Below are 16,604 nucleotides of genomic sequence, written 5' to 3' on the forward strand. Positions count from 1 at the left end.
GGTCAGTGAAGCAGCAGTTGTACATTTGAAGCAAAGGCATCCAAAGCACAGTTCATGGTCCCCTGATCTGGGTGTTGTCTGGCCATACTTCTGTGAGGAAAGCAGCTTTTCTTCACAGAATCATGGAATCCCAATGCTCACCCAGACTTTAACTAGTGCCTGTGGCTCTTTCTAGAAAACCAAACCAGGAAAGCAGAGAGTGGGAGAGGAGTATCATCAGATTTTATCTTACACCAAGCAGGGGAAAAGAATAATGGCAAGAGTGCAATTCTAAGTACTAGCAATGGCAAACTCCATCCATGTGATTGCCATGTTGTGCTTGCAAGGACAAGATTTGCACCTTGGTCTCCACCACAGCTCAACTCAGCCTATGATACTTTCACATCTGTATTGTGAAAATTCAGCAGATATCCCCCACCATGAGTTCCTCTGAGAAAAAAACAGATTAAATTCCAAAGATCAGATAGAATAGTACTTAAATTAAAGAAGCAAACATGACTAAAGATGCATCCAGACTGCAAGAGGTTTGAATGATGTTCTGACAAGGTACCAGGCATCTGGAAATCCCTGAAAACAGGACCATGGCAGTGCTAAGATATCTGGGGACTGAATGAGTGTTGTCATCACACTGAGGGTGCAGAGGAAAAAGAGATTTACACAGAAGACAAACCACAAAACCAGCTCTGAGTTAAAGTCATATATATGACAAGGTTAAGGCAGGGTGAGGGACAAACCATAAACATGAAGTAACTGGAGTGCCCAGGTTGTCACAAAGAGGAAAAGGGGAACTGAACACCTTCTACCTCTTCCCCCATCACCCTCTGGGGCATCTGATCACACTGACAGCAGGACAGAAACAGCACCATGGTCTATGTACCATAGGCAGGTAGAGACAGGGCATTTCTGGGATAAATGTCCCTGTTCTGGGTCCTGGAGATTAACACAATGCAGTACAGCACAGGGCAGGGAGGAGGCTGAGGAACAGGCATGGACTGCAGGGTGAATCAAGACCACTAAATACCCCCCAAACCCTCTGACCCACTTCCAGAAAAGTCAAGAACAGACTGTCTGTGCATGCTAAATAATTTCCATAGAAAATGAGAAACTTATCTCCAGGGCAGGGAAGATTTATCAAGAAAATAGTAACCCCAGTATGAAGCCTGGTGTGTGTGCCCCTGGGAACCTGGACAGCCTATCAGATGGATCACCAGGACTGGTGATGTCTCTCTTCCTTCCTCTCTTCCTTTTTCTCTCTCTCCCCTTCTTTAATGCAATCTCTCTCTTTTCTCTGTCACCCTATCTCTCCACCCAAACCCCACTGCCATGTGCTTACACTTGGAGAACATGGACTAATTTATACCAATTCCATGCAAAGTGAGTAATTTACCAACAAAACTTTCAATTTTCATGGACCCTTTGACTTTTGTCATTGTTTTCCAGTGTGAACACCCAAGAATCTTGGGTGCTCTCCTTTCTTTGAAGGGTGGGACACCATGTAAGTCCCTTCTGTCTCTTTCCAAATCCCAGGGTTCCCATGACATTTCTCTATACTATGTGTGAAATTATTCACTCAGACACATGTCTAAACAATCTTCAGTTCAGGGATCTGAAGAAAAATATAAAACAACACACAGCACAGAGCAGATGCTGCTTTAAATCATATCCTCAAGGAACTGAAGTAGAGAATTCCCTGGGGAGACATTGTCTTCCTAATCGGTTTTCTTCCTAAAGCTGGTATCAAGCTGTTAGCCATATCACAGATTACCAATGTCAAACAACTACCTCTTAAAATCCCCCCAACAGATTTAATTATGTATTTTGTCACTGTGCTTTAGAATATGCAGAAAAGGTTCTCCAAAAGAAATCTGAAGTCCTTTGCAGCAGTGACACCTGATGCCTAAAAAGAGGAGCAAGCAGCAGAATGCTAACACAAACCTTCTGAGTATCTTCTCTTCTGACTTGAAAAGAAAAAAATCTACAAAACAACAACACACATGCAAAAATAGGCTTTTAAATGAAACCAGTAAATTCAGTATGAATGTAGCTGCAAGCACTACATGAGATCAAAGGTACAGAAGACCGTGGTGGGAAGGGAGCCTGGGCCCATGCACAGCAGGTAGGCAGCAAGCCAGACACAGGGTGGTCCATGAGCTAGGGAAATGATGAATTGCTGTAAGCTCATATTAGAAGTTAAACTGAGATCAGCACAAACAACCTTGCCAATTTTATGGTGAGATCATTTATCAGGAGCACAGTGATTAGCTAGAGGCCTGCTTTTCCCAAGCTTTGCTGAGCTTATCTGCCTAAATCCCTGGAACAAGCCCAGCCTATCTGAAGAAATTTCCTAGCTCAACATATGGAGCAGAGACATTATGTGCCAAAACATGTACACAATGACCTTTCCCATTGATGATATCAAAGAGCATTAGGCCTAAAGCTACAAGGATGGAAAGGAACACTAAAAAATCTGTAATTTGTTAACTTTTCTAGATGGTAGTTGAGACACTGAAGTAGATTGGAATACAGGTTTTGTAAGCAGAAAGGAGGAGACTTTAAATTTCAGATACTCAGTGTACTCATCACCAGATATACCAGATCCAGGACAACCCTGTGCTCAGTTTTTTATGATCTGTTACAAGTGACAAGCCTGCAGAAACAGTTTGTAGTCTACCAAAACAGACAATGTCAGAAAGAAGCATCCTCTTTCTTCAAAATCTAGGAAAACAGATCTAGTGATATTCTTACCCAGCTGCTCAGCTCAGTCTCAGCGGTGGTCAGGTGTGAAATGCTGTACAGTACCTGAATTAAGAGATATGCAAAAGGGCATCAGTAGCCCACAGACTGAATGACATCTAGAATGAAACTTATCCCTTAAAGCTGGCACCAATCTGAGACAGATGAGCTCTTCATAACAGACTTTAACCTACCTGAGGATCATGCTAGAAATCAACATCAGCATTGCATTTCCAAGAGAGCATCTAATCTAATATGTAAAAACATGAATTGTTTTTACATATTACTAATTTTCTTAATACTGTTATAAACTTCATGTAAGCTACAAGTCTAACCACAAGCAAGCTAACCTCCACTTTCTCTTTAAGAAAGGAAAAGAAAATCTGCTTTCAAGAGAAGCTGATCAGGAGGGAAAAGTTTTGGGGCACACAGTCATTTGATGGTCAATTTATCCCATTCAAGGCAGAAAATAAACAGTTTTCTTCACTCTGAATGTTGAAGCTACTCATTTCTTACACATCCAAGAGGATATCTGACCAGATTTCCCCCAGAAAAAGCAAGAATACACTAGACCAGGTCCTTAAAGCCCCATCCAGACTGGTCTTGAACACTTCCAGGGATGGTGTGTCCAAAACTTCTCTGGCCAACTGTGTCAGTGCCTTACCACCCTCACAGTAAAGGATTTCTTCCTAATATCTAATGTAAATGTCCCCCTCTTATGGTTTAAAACTGTTTCCCCTTGTCCTGTCAATATCTGCCCATGTAAAAAGTCTCTCTCTCTTTAAACAAGCTGCTTTTATAAGTAAAGAAGGCCACAATGACTCCACCTTAAAGTTTTCTCTTTTCCAGGCTGAAATCTTTCAGCTGGAGAGACAGAGCTGGAGAGAGGAGGAGAAAGGGAGGAAACTAATTTTGATTGGGACCTGGAGATGCCCATACAGTGAGACATAGTTACCAATAAGACAACAAAAAAGAAATTCCTTTTCTAATGTAGACCACAGAGCCACGTGGTTATTGCACATGGGTGCATCTCTTGTCATAGTCACTACAAATTATAAATGACAGGCAGAACAGCATGACTAAAATATCAATGCCTTAAAAGAATATCTATACTAATACAAGCCAGATAATTTGTACAGACAAATTAATTTGATCTAGTCTACAAACAAATCCCCTGGCAGTCAAATGTATGAGCATTTTGGCTCCAAAAATGTGCTGGAGCAAGTCACTAGCTCTCTGTGCAGTGCTGTAGAAGATTTCAGGTTTGATTATAATTAGTAGCCACACTTGTGAAATACTCAGTCAATCACTAGGCTCTTTGGCACTGGTGAAATTATTTGTCAAAACCCACCCACTCTCCTGAGCTTTTCTGAGCAAGGAGCTGCATTCACAGCTGCTGGGTGCAAACCCTGGGTCCCTCTCTGCTAAATGCAGAGGAGATCATTGCATTGGCCTCACAGGAGACTTGACAACTCCACATAAAATGTCTGATTTTAATGCAGCCAAAGGTAGAGAACATTAACTCTACATTGGAAGAGTAGGGCATGACTTTGTTATTTGAACTCAGCTTTAACCTCTCTGTGCCTGCAGAAGAGGAGTGGTAACAATTCTTTTGCTACAAGGAATAAACTCTGAAGACTGAGAGCTGCCCAGACCATGGAGGAACATGCAGCTGCCAGGGAGAAGGCAATGAATGCAGCTGAGGGGGATGCCGAGGGTTCCCTATGAAGATATCAGTATGGACAGGGAGAGGCAGGAAACCCAGAGCTGCTCCAAGGGCTACAACCACAGGGCTTTGCTGGTGCTGTGCCTGGGAGGAAAAAATTTCTATCCACTCACCCATAGAAATATCCTTATTCAGCTTTTAGTATACTAATTTTTCTGATTATAACTTTCAGACATGTCTGGAAGAGTTCAAATATGGTGAAACATCACAGCTGAGCACCTTTGGGAAATGTACCTTAGAAACAAAGGGTTTCTCCACAATGATCTGGCAGCCAGCATATTCCTCTGGCTGGATATGCCTGTAGCTCCAGTAGCAGAGAGGTTTCACTCAGGATGGCACAGTCAGATGCAACCTGGTCCTCACCAATGGGTATGATGTCAATGCCATCAATTAAAGAGGGTGTGATACTTCCAATGCCATCTATCAAATAGTGTGCAGACCCAGAATGAAAACAGACACAGGTGAAGATTTTGTTCTGGTATGAAGGGCTGAAAAACCCCTGGAGTGTGATTTATCCCAAGCTGAGGTCTACTAGACTCTTTTTTATCTCATGCACTAAAAATTCTCTTTGCAGAATTCTGGTACATTGTTTTTCTGCTGGTGGTCTTGCCAGGGAATTGAATTATTTCAATTACTGTGGATTAAACTTAGAAGATGTAATTATTTCCCTTCCACAAAAGCAACATGACAAAGCGGGAACTGTGAAGGACAGAAGTGTTTTCACCAACAGCAAGAGGAAGTCCTGTTCCTTTTGAATGAAGTGTTAAGCTACATCAGGATGTGCAATGTGTAGGGATGTGCAAAAAGAAGAAGAGGAAAAAAAGAAAGGATGCTCTGGGCAAAAGAAGTAGGAAATTTCCTTCAAGGAATGAAACTGGTGATGCTGAAGGAACATAACTGCAGGGGTTAAACTGTGTGTTTACAGAGCCATCCAGTAGGAAACACAGCTGTATCAACAGGAAGCGGAATCTGGAGTCAGAAGTGCATTTTTAAACTTGTCCTTTTCTTTCTCAAACCTACTGAGGAGATTAAGAGTGGAGATTTAACACAGAAAAGAAAGACATCAAGTGTGCAAAGCCTGCAGTAACAGAGGACAGAGAGGGAGAGGACAGGTTCCAGTGTGCTGGCACAGCACTCACCAGCAGCAGCATCCAATCTCCAGCCCACCAAGAAGACATAAATCCTATTCAAGGCTCAAGAAAGTCTCCCATGATGGGAATTTACTGACATGAAGATGACTGACAGGACCTTGGGTGGAGCTGAACCAGAAACAGCCAAAGTGCTGTGGAGCAGACCTCTGTCCATCTCTCAGCATACACCCCCACATGTTGCCTGGTCTCCAGGCCACTTTTCTCTCCCCAACTCTCCATGGTTGAATAACCTTAAAAAGTTATAATTTCAATTTCCTATTTCTCAATTCCTTCAGCCAAGCTCCCAGCCCCAGAGGAGTATAGAACTCTCATTGTTTTCAATATAAAACTCAGACACAAAGTAGAGAAACATAGAGATGTTAGAACATTGATGTGGATCTGTCTCAGGTTCCTGACCCTACACAGAGCTCCCATTAGCTTTCCAAGAAAACAGTTGAATTCAGCATTTTAACTGTAATACAAAAGGACTTTTCTTCCTGTTCCCCCTCTTTCCCCACCCCCAATTTCTGATACAGCTCATTAGAACTCTACAAAAATGGCAGGAAGTGCATTTGCATTTTTATCAGAAGATGAGTAAAAAAACTTCAAATTTTGTTACATGGCACTTGGAGTGTCCTTCCTACTCAGTCTCTTTTATTAGAAAAAACAAACCACAGAAAAACAAGCAAGCCAACCTGTTACAAAGAGACTGATGCAAAATGAGAAGGAACAATATTTTATTTTTCCAAATACACTCATTTTGCAAGCCAAGAACTAATGATTTCAAGTCTGCTTCAAATTGCATGGTGGTTGTGGGGGGGAGTTTAATGCCGGCTTTTAGAGACCCATGCTCACAGAGCCCACAGCTATTAACCCCTCCAGTCAGAAGAGAAAAGAGATACTGCCTGCTTGCTAGTGGCTCTGGAGAGAGGATGCCTGGGTTCACATTCACTCTGCTACTTCTTTACCTAAATTTCAATCATTAAGAGGGGTTTAGATACATATCCTGTTTATTTGGGGGTTTTATTTCAGTTAATTCTCAGCTCAGGGCAAATGGTGATGTATCATTTCATGTCATATATTTTAACAGCATCAAAGAATCCATATAGATTGACCAACAGAAAACCCCAAATAAACAAAAACAAACAACAAAAACAACAAACACATAAAAAAATGCAACCAAACACAAAAAACTGTCTTACACTTTAATAGCATCAAAAGGAAATAAGACAATCACAAAATATTATAAGATTTTAAAAATACCAAAAAGCACTGGGGGTTTTCACAGGCAGAGGCTGAAAATCCAGGGCAACTGCCAGGAGGCAGCAGGTTCATAACATTAAGATAATTCAGAAAGTTTGCTATTCAAAGATCTCAGAAAAATTTATTCAACATTCGTGAGAAGGAAATAAAAGAATGGTTTTATTCCAAAACAGTGTTTCCTCAGCAGTGAACTGGGGTTCATGAGGAAGTTCTCACCAACAGATGTTCTGAGATCGTCTCTGCATCTCAGGTTTAAGGGGAAATCTCTTTTTAATAGTTTGGCTACTTTACAGCATTCTTTAAAGAAAACCTTGAATTCAGATTCAAAATTTTCACCTTGATGTTCTCTCAAATTTGTAAAGTTTCCTTACTTTGTCATGGGAAATTTCTCCACATCTGGTCCGTGTTGGTCTGGATTTCCATAGAGCTCACATTTAAAATTCAACAGACCTGGCACAGGAAAGTTCCTTCTCTTGGCTGTTAGCTCATGGCTAGGAAAAGAACTCTTTCCCTGTCTGAAAATCAGCAGCACTTGGCTGAGAACGTTTGGCATGCAAGGCTTGGATAAAGCAGGTTAAGCCCTCGTGTCAGCTCACGGGGCCATTGCACTGTGCCAGTCCTGAGCCAGGAGCCCACGCCAAGGTGAGGGGCTGTGGGTGCCCAGGCCCCGAGGTCACTGACTGGGGTTTGTCTGCCTTGGCAGCCCCACACTGTGGCCCTGGCAGGTAAAGAGTCCCTGGTGCTGACAGAACAACACCAGGGGCTCTCTCAGCCACGTCTTGGCTGCCCAGGGCAGCAGCTGAGCAGAGCATCAAGGATGAGAAACCAGCAGGGAGACACAGCCAAAGGGAGCTTGGAAAGATCACCTGGATATGTCTCCCATGTGAGGCCTGGGAGATGAGCTGAGAAAAACCATTTTTCTAAGGGATATTTTTTATTTTCATTTTTAGTGAGAACTGTTCTGGAGGAGCAGTCAGCAGAGTGATGGCTACAGGCAGCCTTCTGTCCCATGTGCGATGAAAGAGAAGGATGCGAGGGTGATGAGTCCCTGAACAGGGAGAACAGGCTGCTCCTGAAGATCTGGCCCAGAAACAGCAAAAAGAACAAATTTGTGCAGTGGGAATGAGGGAGAAGAAGCCAGAGCCAGCTCTTGAGCCAGCCTGGGCTTTGCACTACAGACTTTATTCCAGATATGCTTGAAGCTCAGATCCTCTTTTAATACACAACAGAAAGACCCAAAAAGCAGCTGTACCTTCCCTCCCATTCCTAACAAAAGCTGACACATTGCAAAAGTGGAAGTAAGAAAACAGAGAAAGGCCTTGACTTTTACGAGACTTTGGGGGCAAAACTATAGCTTTTGAATTAAATACAGTGGAAAGTACAAGTAAGGAAAAGAGAACACTTCCTGGCACAAATTCACTAAGAAAAAAAGAAAAGGAGTGAAATTATAAATATAGAAAAAAGATTAATTGAGCTGGAGAATTAATCCCCTGAATCCCAAGGTCACTGGAAACAGAATTGAAATTCAGTGCTTTGGTAAAAAGAGATGCCAGAGAATGAACTTAAAAAATTGATGCAATAATTAAATATGAAGGCTGGTACACTTAAAGGTATCAGCTCTCCAACTTGGAGTGCACACACATCACATGCACAAGCAGGAAGAGCGTGTCACATTCTGTTTCTAGGAGGGGTTACTCATGGTGGAAAGAGGCAACTTCCATGAGGGTGATATTATTAAATGATCCTGTTCTAATCTGGGGCCCCAGAGATGAAGTGAGTGCCCCAAAGGCAGACAGGATATCTGTGGCAGAGCCAGAAATAGCAGTTAGATTTCTTGTTCCTACACTGTAACCATACCATGCTCTCTCTTCCTACACACAGCTAATAAATGAAGTCACTGAGCTCTCAGTGGATGCAACAAAGAAATCTTTCCACTGAGCTGCCTCTCAGGAGCTCTCAGCTCAGCAAAGCCAGTTTCTCAGTGCTTGGCTTTCAACCCTCACATGCACCTGATGCCTGAAAAAGGGCAGAACTCCTTCACCTCTCCAACACCTTCAAATCCCACACAGCAGCAATGATCAGCATTGTAGCTCGATGGATCAGTGCAAGGTGATGAAATGGGCCTTTCACACATAATTCCCAATTGCTTGAAGGCAACTCTGATACTGCTGAGGCCCAGGGCTAAACCAAGGAGGTGGCAAAAATCCTGTTTGTTATCCAGAGACCCGCCGACACAATGAATGGCATAACGCAGAAGAAAACAAAGCAAGCAAAATAGGACTTTGCTCCAGGCCAGGGTACTGCTGCCCCTTCCCCGTCCCAAACAATGCCAGCGTGGAAAGCGGCGACATCTCAGCCCTTAAAGAGTTAACGCTGCCGCTTCCAGCCAGAGAGGAGGACACCAGCTGTGCGCTTCCCCGCTCGGAGGGTAGAGAGGAATGGCTAATTTTGTGGTTATTAACATTTGGGTGTCCCACAGCCCTGACACGCGAGGGCAGTGTTGGTGCACAAATGATGCTCCCAGCACAGAGCCCGGCTCCTCCCGAGCATCCCCTGGGCCGAGGATGCTCCACCGACACCGCTGGTACCAGAAACCACATTTGGGGAGCCTAAGGGGAGGGGACGGGAGGTGTTAAACCAGGATATTTACATCCTGTCAGCTGCCACTGCAGAGGCAGTTCTCCTAAGGAAGTTTCCCTTGTATGTCAGAGGGTGAGCAATGAAACCAGGATCAGCCCCTTTATAGTCGTATAGTCACAAGGGAATGAAACAAATTCAATTATTTAATAATTGCGCTATAAAATGTTGCAGTTATTGAGGATATAGAGGTTTTAAAGGAATCTCAACTTTGCTGCTGCAGTATCCATTTACTCCTCTAATCAAATACTCCAGCCTCCCAAGATGATAATCTGGCAGGCATTTTAACAGAGCTGGGAAAGGGATAAACAGCGAAAAATGTGGCACAAACATCTCAAGTGCAAGCAGACTCTGTATGATGTGTATGGAAAAACTCACACAAACTAAAAAACTACTAAGGGGGTGGGGGGTGAGTATATGCATATATGTACTTCATATATATATATATACACACATGTAAACCACACAGAATTAAGCATTTCATCTTTAAAAAGCAGAAACATCTTATTTGAGCCTGAAACTAGGCATGTAATGCATTGTTCCACCACAAAACTTGGAGCTCACCCACACCCAGGCAGCTTTGGTGGGCAAGGAATTCACCAGCCTTCATAAGCAGAATTACACCACCTCTGTGGGGAACCCCAGTGCACTGAGCAAAATCAGAACAGGTTTTGATGCAAAGTCTGGAAATATATATATATATAGTTAAGCAACCTCCAGAACTCCCTATGACCCCTTTGTCAGGCACACAGACTGCTGTGCCCTCATAGAAATGTTCAAATAAATGTAATTTTAAAAAATGTGCCACTGGGACTCTACTAGAACAGTGAAAACTAATAATGAACAGTCTACATAAATGAACCGCAGTGTTAAATAGCAGGAATGTCATTTTATATTTAACTGCTAGGGTCAAATGTGGAAATAAAACTCATAGAAAGGAGCCAAATGAATTTGCCCTCATTCTCTTACATCAATGTTTATCAGCCCACACACAGATGCTGTGGGTATGATCCAGACCTGTAAGATCTAGCAGTAAATACTGCCAGCAGTGCTTATCAATAAATCACCTGCTGAATGGCCAAACTAGTTAATGAAACCTGGATATTTTCCTAATTATTGTTTTCTACCCTTTTTTCCCCCCTTACTAAAATGTAACCAAAGAGTTCTATAGTGTAATCCACTTGCAGATTCTTAGCACTGGCTACAGTTTTTGTGGTTTGATCCTTCCTTGCTAAGCAGCTAAAGTGACCCAAATGTTAGTCTAAACCCAGGGAACTGTTAGCCTGGGGGCAGCCAGCAACACGTGCCAGCCATTCAGAGGAGAACTTAATTCTCCCCGTATGGATTCAATGTCTTTGCCTCCTTCTCAGCCCAGATACAGAGTTCCCTTTGTCACAGCTGATACATGTTGGTGATCAAAGATGTGAGCTATAGCCTGCCTGGTCATCACATGCACCCAGGAATATACTGGTGGACCAGTATATATATATAAAACCAGAAAGGAGGATTTGCAAGTCAAAAAACCTCAGATCCAGAGTGACCTCATGTACCCACAGCTGTGAGAATGCCAAGGACACATCAGGCATGGCAGTGAGAATGGCACAGGGGTGTAGAGCACAGCCAGGAGATGCTATAGGATAGTCATGGCACTTTCTGTGGAAGTTCCCAGTCTCTCTGCAGAGCCCTGGTATATTATTGCTCACCCAGTGCAAGAAGGTTGGTCCTTACATGATAAAACAAGTTCACCAGAGTCAATGCTTTGGGTGATTAGTGTTGTCCCCAAAAGTCACCAAGCTGTGTTTCAGCAAAGCCACGCTCCAGTTTTTTTCTCTATATTCTTCTTTTCACAGGCCAAGAATATATATGTGGAGAAGAAGGAACTTCAGCAAAAGGAAAAAACAACCCCCTACCCATTCTGCCATCACTTGTAACTCAAAAGGCTTCAATAAGAAAACAACAGAAAGAAAGCCTGATTGTAGTGTGGAAAACTGCTGGAGCATGGAAAGAATCAAAACATTTAAGCCACTTGGAAATTAAAGTGTGAGTTGCATTTACAAATTCTAGAAAAGGGAAAGTGGGACAGTTCATGGAGCTATAAATTATTGCTACCTTCTAATGAAAATAAAAAAGAAATGTTTAATAATGATAGTCTGTGAGTCATTCAGAGCAATTTTGGTCGAAGGTGTGAAGCCTGTGAAACTGCACTGTTCCTAGTGGCATATTTTCTGTCAGGTACTGTGTCAGGCTGATTTTCTGTCAGGTATTGTACAGAATTACAAGGTTGGTTACTACTCCTGGCTTTGCTGTGTTCTTTTCCTTATATACAGATACTGCAGGGGTGCAATGGGTAATGGTGTTAAACTGAAGGATGGTCAATATGGGTTAAACATAAGGAAGATTTTTGGAACGGTGGTTGAGCACTGGCACTGGTTGTCCAGAAAGGTGGTGGTTGAAGGGCAGGCTGAAGGGCTCTGAGCAACCTGGTTGCATTGAAGATGCCCCTGCTCATTGCAGCAGGGTTGGACAATATGACCTTTAAAAGTCCCACCTAAACCATTCTATAATTCTATGACCACACAAGATATTTACATATTTCAGAATCTAATGTAAATACTGAATCAAGCTACACAGTTGCATGTTAGAGATGTAATAATAAAACCAATCCATCACATCTAGCTGAAAGCCTTTCACTGGAGATTATTTCAATATGTTTGGAAGAGAAAGGGCAAAATTACTTTAAGATGAGTAGGAGAAATTTCAGTTCTAGGCAAAAGGTATAAAAGCAGCCAAGCACTACCAGGTATTGAGAGTTTTGTACATCTGATTGTCAATGAAAAGCTGGACCAAGAGATCTTGCTGCTCCTTCCCATCACCAAGCACGAGATACCTTTTTCTAGGAAATCCTGTGAATTTGCAAGGCAAGCTCATAGGATAAGGTCCTTTTGCAGTGCTGGAATTGCTCCATGGCAGCAAAGACTTAACTGTGCAGATGTCCAGCAACATCAGGATCCAGGTGACTCATAACCCTCCGTGGATGAGCCCACAATTATTTCTGCAAATAGCTCTCAGGTTTCCTTTTGGGCTCACTGCACACCATCCTGGATTTCATGAAACTTGGCTTTCTAGCTCGCTCATCTCTCGTTTGCTTTATAGGTTAAGTGGAATGACAGACCCAGACTAATAAAACAGAAGAACAACGTGGGAGCTATTGAGAAAGAGAAGAGGAACTGAGATGACCACACAGTCCTGGAATGTATTACCAACCCAAGTATTAGAAATTCATTATCTGAGTTGTGCCACAAAGCTCAGCTTAAGTGTTATCTTCTTCCACAGCTGCTTCAGCCTAAAGGCTCTCCTTTCCTTCCCCAACCACGAGAATATTTACTTGTGGGACAGAGCCAGTGGTTGGCACCCACAGAGGTAAAAACGCCCTTTTTCCCTTTTGCTTTCCCACACCTAACCAGATGCAAGGTTTACAAAGCCCAGCAGCAGTCTGTGAGAGGATATATGGGATTACAAGGACTCCAGAAGCTTCACCCAGGATGTCAGAGCACACATAAGGTTTCAGTATGGATGCAATAAATAATAGAGCACCAGCAGAGGTGCAACCCAAAGCTGGGAGACCACCAGGCTGTAGGAGAAGCTGTGATCCTCACCCATAGCTAGGAAACTCAGAGCAGCACTGGAGAATACCTGCACAGAGCTCCTAAAGCAGCAGTCAGAGTCCTTTGACTCTGCAACACATCTGTAAAAATCAGATCTGTGATCTCCTGCCAACTTGCAGCAGTGTGAAGCTGAAGACAGCTCACCTCAGGACACAGCAAACCCAAATTTGCACCAAAGTTGGGTGGCACAACACATGGAGAGGGAGTGATGGGGAAATTGGGTGCTGGAAGACCAGTCCAACTTGATGGACATCAGAACACAGAATGGAAAGTAGAATTTCTTTGGGCCTATCAACTACCAGTCAGTGTTTCTACTCAACAGAAAGGGAAGATTGTGCTTCTAAGATAAGGACCATAAGAATGAGGATGCTTGAACTATAGCATATGAAAGCAAAGGGGGAAGCAGGAGGAACAACTTAATCCAGGTCACCTACCCAAACCCCCTACTGACAAACCTGAAAGACTGAGTAAAATTTCACACTGCTTTTTGGTCCACACCATGAGACACTGTCAGGTTCAGTATTCAAATGTATCTTCAGCTGAAGATGTGGGTGTTCAGCTTTTGCAAGGCCACAGCTGCCAAGGTTCACATACATGTTATTATTTCTTGGGTTTATAAACAGCTTCAATTCCATTCATGCATGAGAGCCAGGGCTGTCCAGACAGGAATGCTCAAGACCCCTCTGGGACACTGAGACATCCAAAAGGAGCAGTTCTCAGTAAGCTGAGCCCTGGCAAGATGTTAAAGCAACTCCTAACATCCTAACATGGGAGTCCAGAGTTTCTGAAGAAGGCAAATGTCCCATATTGATATAGAGGACTTCTGAAATTTCTGACCATAGCACCTGGGGAAGGAAGGAGAAATTAAATGTGCCTGAGTCTTTGAAAGGACAGACACACAGAATCATCATATAAATCTCACACTTTTGCTAAAATCCATAGCTGTCACTTTTAACTAATGCCTTCTCCTGGAGAAGCCTCACCTGAAGGCAGAACTGCTGCAGTGTGGGGACAGGACCTGTCCCAGGGGACATAAACAGGCAGTGGCACAACTGTGAAGAGGGTGAGGAAGCCAATCCCTGTCCACAGCTCTGTGGTGGTTGATGCTGGAAAAGATATTGTTTCACACTACCAAAGCAAAATCAGACAAAAGAAAATGCATCAGGTTCTGCTTCTCAGCAGAAACTCTGTGTTTGTGTATGTGTGTGTGTGTGTGTGTGTGTGTACTTAGGAAGCATCTTCATCAGAAACAGACTTGGGTGTGGGCCTCTGATCCATGTGAAGAACATTCAGTGCTACCTTCAGGATGTTGCCTTAGCAATGATTTCATTCTGCAATTGAAGTGTGAGGGGGGACTGCCAAATGAAAGATCAGCTTTGGGAAGACCCTGTGCACGATGCAGCCATATCCATGGGAGCTGTGTCTGCCAGCTTCAAGCCTCAAGATGTTAATTTTCATAGCTGAATCTTCAGCTGCTATAACCAGAGCAATTTTAATTGTCATCTACAATTTATGGAAGTGTAGGATAAGAGCCCTTCTATAGAGAATTGTATCCATTCTATCTCTGGTAACCAGATGTTGTCAAGCAAGAGGGAATAGTGGGAAGGTTAGAAGGACAAGGCACAGCAACTTTGAACCTCTGCTGCCTGAGATTATTTGTGCATCATTAGCCCTGGTGCAAAACAGAAGCCTTTTGTTAAGAAGCACTTAACAGGTAAACCTCTGCTCACCCTCCCTGGAGAGCCATGGGATTTTTGCAGGGAAGAATAAACGTGTCACTTTTCTTTATCTATCTAAATCCAGTTTTTGTTTTGCTTTGTTTTGGTTTTTTTGTTCATGTTTGGTCAGAATATGTTTTTTCCTGGAAAAGCCCAAGGAAATTTAACATTTTTTTCCTGCTACCAAATCCAAATATTTTAAAGATTAAATTATTGGCTTTATATCTGTAAGATAAATCTCATAAAAGAAGGAAAAAGAACACTTTGTGGTTCTTAACACACAGCCTGAGGCATCCCTGAGCCTGGGTCATTATCAGTCACTATGTAGTGAAGTAGGTGTCCACAAAGGAGATGGTGCCAAATAAAACCATCTTTGAGCATCCCTCTCCTCCTTCCCACCCATCAAAGCCAAAAGCGTTGTGTTTGTGTACCATGACTGCCATCACATCAGATAAATCAATACCTGCCTACTAGTAGATGTGGTGAAGAATAACTTGATTCTTTGTTTTCTTTCTCTATTTGAGAAGTCTGCAAGTTTGCATTCACCCTATTATTTTTTATTTTGGATTGTCAGATCCACACACCACCCATTCCTCAGCTTCAAATGTTTTAGAAACCTCCCAAGCTCCTACTAATTTTCTTCAAAGTGCAGAACAGTTTCTTTAATCATCACCCTGGTTTAGGGCATTTTGTCCTTTCTGAATAAGTGGTCTCACACTTCTGAGTCATCAGGACTAGAGACTGAAGATGCTGGCTCTGACTCCTCAATGTGCAACACTGAAAGGAGCCAATGCATCCAGTTTTTAAGGCCTTGATGCAAAAATGACTCAGGCACTGAGGAATCTCAGCCTGTTGAAGGGACTTAGGCTCCCATGGTCCTTATATCTATGTAAAAAAAAAAAAAGTATTTCAAGAAATTTTTCAAAGCTTATGCCTAAAATTCCAGCTATGTTCAGTTATTTTTTTCTTCACAAGCCCATCACCTGTGCAGTTTTGCCCTAATAAAAACCCCTGATGATAAAACTCTTTAAGAACTCAATAACTGCTTGTAGTTTCAAACAGTAGTACTAGGGGATGCAGAACCTGGGAGCTGCCTTCTGAAATGCCTTTGAGACCTGCCTGACATTCCTATGTTATCTCCTCTGCCTTTCTCCCTGGAACAATACTATATCTAACCCAGAGGGTCAACTCTCTTCTTTCCCAGTGGAACATCTTCTGTCCATAGCTCTTCCTGCACGTGAAGAGTGACAAGTCTGCAGGGAGACCACAGGGCTTTGCACAATGTGCACAGCGACCTGCCTGCTGCTGCCACTCCATGGATGTCTCTGCAGAGCTAGAAAGAGCTCTGTTACTGTTGTGATTATGCCAGCAAAGACAAATACTATGGATGATGAGGTGGGGCAGTGCTGAAGCCTTACCGGGATGACTCTTGTGAATTAACTAAAATATCTCATGAGCAGGGTGGCCATGCCAGCTAAATACTCACAGTATCCCAAAATCATTTCCATATTCCTTGTTTCTTCATACAGCACCCTTAATCAGACCAAACTAAGCTTTCTCTGCTCCCAAAAGTCCTTTAAATACTACATAGGCTAATACTCCCTCTCAGATGCTCTTCCCACCCCCTCTCACTGATCCCTGCTGCACACCGTTTTCATCCCTGTTTCCCCACTCCCTCACATATGACAAACACAAAGCTGCTTTTCATCAGCCTACCCTAATCCCTCATTGC

At 42.9% G+C, this 16,604-nt stretch overlaps 1 protein-coding gene across 5 annotated transcripts in view; it reads right to left on the minus strand.

Annotated features, from left to right (window-relative positions):
• Positions 1-16,604, minus strand: part of CCN4 (cellular communication network factor 4) — a 33,766-nt gene that overhangs the window by 14,974 nt on the left and 2,188 nt on the right. For 2 of the 5 annotated variants that reach the window (XM_023921547.2, XM_023921549.2), the window contains exon 2: positions 2,746-2,799. The exons of the other annotated variants lie outside the window; for them this stretch is intronic. In XM_023921547.2, the coding sequence (XP_023777315.2) occupies positions 2,746-2,799 (54 nt within the window). The remainder of the gene's footprint in view (positions 1-2,745; positions 2,800-16,604) is intronic. 5 annotated transcript variants of the gene reach the window in all.

This window comes from Cyanistes caeruleus, chromosome 1 (assembly GCF_971803275.1).
Source record: "Cyanistes caeruleus chromosome 1, bCyaCae1.hap1.1, whole genome shotgun sequence".
Taxonomy (NCBI): domain Eukaryota; kingdom Metazoa; phylum Chordata; class Aves; order Passeriformes; family Paridae; genus Cyanistes; species Cyanistes caeruleus.